The sequence below is a fragment of the Rhincodon typus genome, chromosome 8 (assembly GCF_021869965.1).
Source record: "Rhincodon typus isolate 14 chromosome 8, sRhiTyp1.1, whole genome shotgun sequence".
Classification (NCBI taxonomy): Eukaryota; Metazoa; Chordata; class Chondrichthyes; order Orectolobiformes; family Rhincodontidae; genus Rhincodon; species Rhincodon typus.
Window position 1 is genome coordinate 27,187,853 of NC_063339.1, and position 4,276 is coordinate 27,192,128.

Here is a 4,276-nt window from a genome sequence, read left to right on the forward strand (position 1 = left end):
TAAATAGAGGCAGAGGGTGCAAAGCCAAGGAGATCAGAACTCAGTCTTCATAAGACACTTGTTCAGCCTCACCTACATTATTGAGTATAATTTTGAGGATCATGTTTTAGGAAGGACACCAAGTCTTTGAAGAGGCTACAGCAATGGCTTACTAGAATAGTTTCAGAGTTAGGGGGAATTATAGAAATATTGATATGTTTATGGCATAGAAGCCTAAGAGGAAGAATTTGGTAAGTATTTTTAAAAATAATGTAATGTTTATATTCTAAAAATTAATTCCAAAGGCTGAAAAGCTGATAATCAGACAACACAGATTTAACGTGACTGACAACAAAATACCAGAAGCACTTTAAAAAACAATCAATCAATGAGTGGTTACACTTTTGAAAGGACTTCTTAATAGGTTGTTGGATACAAATTCAATGGTAGCCATCAAAACAGGATTGGATAAAGAAGGAAACAATAATAGTGATATGCAGACTATCTTTATTTCTCTTTGAAAAATTCAATGCAGGCTTCATGGGATGAATGGCCTCTTTATATGCTAAACTATTATATAATGACTACCATCCCTCTTGTATCAAAACCTGCAAGTGCCATTTAGTATTACAATAATTTGTATACCCACTTATTTTTCAGCCACAATGTAAAATTTAATTCAGTGTTGGAATTGGTTGTACATTTTCATATGACATTGCTTTTCAGCTACTTTTGTGGAGTTATGAACTCACTTAAAAAAAAATAAAGAACTGTAGATGCTGGAAATCAGAAACAAAAACAGAAAAACTCAGCAGGTCTGGCAGAAGGGTCACTGGACCCAAATCGTTGACTTTGCTTTCTCTCCACTTAAAATAAATAAGTTACCCTTATGTTCAAATAATGTGGAGGCCCTAATCAATTCCTAGGCTTTGCCCAAAAAAAACCTCTGACCTCCCAAAACTACAAGTTAATTCAAATTTCTTAATGTATCAGATAACTTATTGGAAAGTTGTTTTTTTTTAAAAGAAAAATCTCTAGTTATTATTTTTATATTCAAAGAAGTGCAGAAATTTATTTGGAGTGAAACGCCGGTCTGATTTTGCCTTTCCGGTTGTCCATTACATTGGTTGTTCCCTTCTCTGCAAGATTTGGGAGCAATATTACTTAGTATATATGTGGTTGTGTTGTGCAAAGTAGAACATCCATCTTGTGCGTTAATCTAAAGAGGTACAGGGGTTTGCAATTAACTAAACTTCCTTACTGTTTGAAGATTACTCGTGTCAAGGTGTGATGATACCTTTGAACATTAATACATTTTTTCTCTGTAGAGGTACTTGCTGGCTACTTGTGTATTTTCAGCAATATCTGGTTTTATTACAGATTCGCAGCTTTCTTTTTGGCTAGCTGTTAGACATCGCTTGTGTTTTGTAAATAGATTGCATGTTTTAAAATACAATTACAAAGGTGACTGATCATGTTGGATCTCGATTTTTCTTTAGCCAGCGACTTCCCCTCCCCACCACACTAACCCCCACCCCTGCCAGAGGTGTGAACATGGAATTTGAATTTTAACTGCAAATGGCATGTTCGATTATCTTAAGCGCTCAGCTTGCTCCAGGGGTGCCTTTCTCCCGCCATCTCGACCGGACCTACTCCTAGAACCCTCTCTGACCTTTAGGGATTGCACTCAAAGTTGCAACAAATTCATTATTAGCAGAATTATAAATGGTATGCGTCTGGTTTGTTTGAAGGTGCCCCCTTTCAAAAAAAAATCATATTTAAAACAGGAGACAAGAATGGCCCATGAGTCAGAAACATTAGTTCTATTTGTGGAATCTGACTTTTCCTTTACAACTGCATGGTGCGCTGGCCAAGTACAAAGGCGTCCTTCACCTCGTTTACTTTATAAATGCCCTGCAGCAGTTTCTTACATCACCATTTGAAATGAGTACAGTTCCAGCTTGTCGCTCGACACTACCTCCACCAGGTGCGCACTCCCCCTTTAAGCACAAAGCATTTAAGTACCTTTATGGCACAGGACAAACAAGTAAATCCACCGCGGACTTTCTTTAAAAAAATAAGGGAGAGAGAAAGAATCCAGTTCTTCCTCATCCCAGACCTGAAGGGAATCCACCAACAGCATTTGTGCGTGTGAGATATGGCCAAGAGGGGGTTGGGAGAAAGAATAGGAGCAAACTTTGCTTTGGTGAAGTGAACTCCGCTGAAATTCGAGCTGAATGGGAAAGACTCAAGTTTCAAAACAAAGCGAGTGTACGGCCATGCTGCAAAGCAACTGAAAGAAATCCAAAAAAAAGGCATCGCTCCCCTCACACTCACCGGCATAAGTGCTAGAAGGTTCTTTTTTTTGAATAAATGTAAAAATAATCCTTCAAAAGAACTGTGAAACTGCTCTTCAATCTCGTTTCAAAAGAAAACTATATCCCCCCCCCCCACCATGGATCCTCCTCCCCCTCCCGAAACAGCAGCAGACGGACCACTGACCCTGTGAGAGAAGGGGGGTGGTGGAGGAAAAACGAGACAAAAAAAAAGCCTCTACGATGCCTCATGATCCACTGTAACTTTAAAGAAGGAAATAAAGGACTAGATAAGCGCCATTTTGTGGCATTAGGAAGCGCCCTCGGGAAACAGAAGACTTGGGAAGTTTGGGCGCCTCACCTTTTCGACTGGTTTTCCGATGGATTGCGGTCTCGCTGGCGCCTGTTTTTGAACCAGTTGCTGACCTGGGTGAGGGAAAGCCCTGTGATCTTGGCCAGATTCCGCTTCTCGGCCGGCGATGGGTAGCGATTCTGCTTGTACAACTCTTTGAGCGCGTTCCGCGATTTCTCCTTGAAGCAGTAGACCCTCTCCTCGCCGTCCCATATGGTCCTGGGCAAGGGGAATTTCCTCCGCAGCCTGTACTTATCCACAGCCCCCAGGGGCCGGCCGCGGACTTTCTCGGCTTCTGTGTACCGGGCTTTGTACCACAGATCCTGCAGCGAAGTGTGGCAGGACGAGTCGAAGTTATGACTCTCCAGAATGCTGTACAGCTCTTTGTAGCGACTCTGGTGGAAAGCCACCAGAGCCCGAGCTTTCAGGATGCTTTCGTTGCCACGTAGCAGATCGCTGGGAGGCAGGGACCACAAGAACTGGGCTAAGCGATCCAGGTTCCCTCCTTGTTGCAAAGCCTCGCACACACACGCCACTTGCTCCGGCGAAAAAGTCAGCGCCGCGGCGGGGTTGGTCAACAATTCCACGGGTACCTGATCGGAAATCTCCGGGCTTGTAGAAAGTGCACTCACTTCAGGCTCCAGAGTGGCTGGAGAACCCAGTGTGTTGTTGATCTTTGGTTGCAAGCTGTCGTTTTCTTCTTTAATCTCAATTGTATTCGTGATTTCGTTTGAAGCGGAAGACATGTTTCTCTTTTTTTCTCCCAATTTCCCCCCTCCCCTCCCCTTCCCTTCCTCTTTCTGCTCCTTGTGGCCCAAAGACTTGTCTTTTCGGCTGGATCCTGCCGATCAAGGTTTTTACCCCTCATGCAGAAAGCTATCTCCCGGGATGGCTCTGTGTGTTTTCAACGTGACGGCGACCCAGTCTGTAGCAGATTCGGGTCGTTCTCTTCCCAAATGATTGGTCAAACTACACCAGAGGGCGGGTCCAGACGGATTAAGACCTGGCCGTTTCCATAGACACTGTCAATCAACTGAAATTAAATTTCCTTACACTTTTTCTTGGCAGGGAAAGTACTAGATAACACTGAACACGTCGAGAATCTTTCTTTCTGTCTCCAGTAGTCTGTAGTTACGAATTCTTCTCAAAAGACTAAAATAAATATTTTATTATATAACACTTTAAGAACGTAACGATGCATTGTTTTTCGGACATCAGACTCTACAGCTATCGATGTTGCCACTCAAATGAAGGAAGTAATTGTACATTAATTTTGTTTTATTTTAGTTGTAAATCAAGTTGGGTTTTTTGTATACTTCTTTCTCCATGTCTACCCATATGCGAATGCATATATGCACATGTGAAATACTCACATAGTTTATAGGTTTTCCGTCGTTTGTGTTGGGCGCGTCCAAATTTCTCAGTTCTTGTGATAAAAAAAAACTCTTTATAACGAACACTGAAACGTGAATTTTAGCCTTCCTCCCCAAATTCAGGCAGCTATCAACATGCCAAAGTGTTCAGCCATGCAGGAAACTTGTCAGATGAGGTGTGCGATTTTAGAACGTAATTGAACTTACTGATTTTCGTTGCTCACTGCAATGCCTTGGAAGGTAACACCAACCACAAG

At 42.2% G+C, this 4,276-nt stretch overlaps 1 protein-coding gene across 1 annotated transcript; it reads right to left on the reverse strand.

Annotated features, from left to right (window-relative positions):
- Nucleotides 1–2,651: 2,651 nt before the first annotated feature.
- LOC125483705 (homeobox protein SIX4-like) lies at nt 2,652–3,589 on the reverse strand. The gene has a single exon (XM_048600071.1). It carries the CDS (start codon nt 3,390–3,392, stop codon nt 2,652–2,654), a length of 741 nt encoding a protein of 246 aa, XP_048456028.1. The 5' UTR covers nt 3,393–3,589.
- Between the last annotated feature and the right edge of the window lie 687 nt (nt 3,590–4,276).

What these genes read in the sequence shown, in the direction of transcription:
- LOC125483705 (XM_048600071.1), bottom strand. Translation starts at nt 3,392, where the DNA reads ATGTCTTCCGCTTCAAACGAAATCACGAATACAATTGAGATTAAAGAA.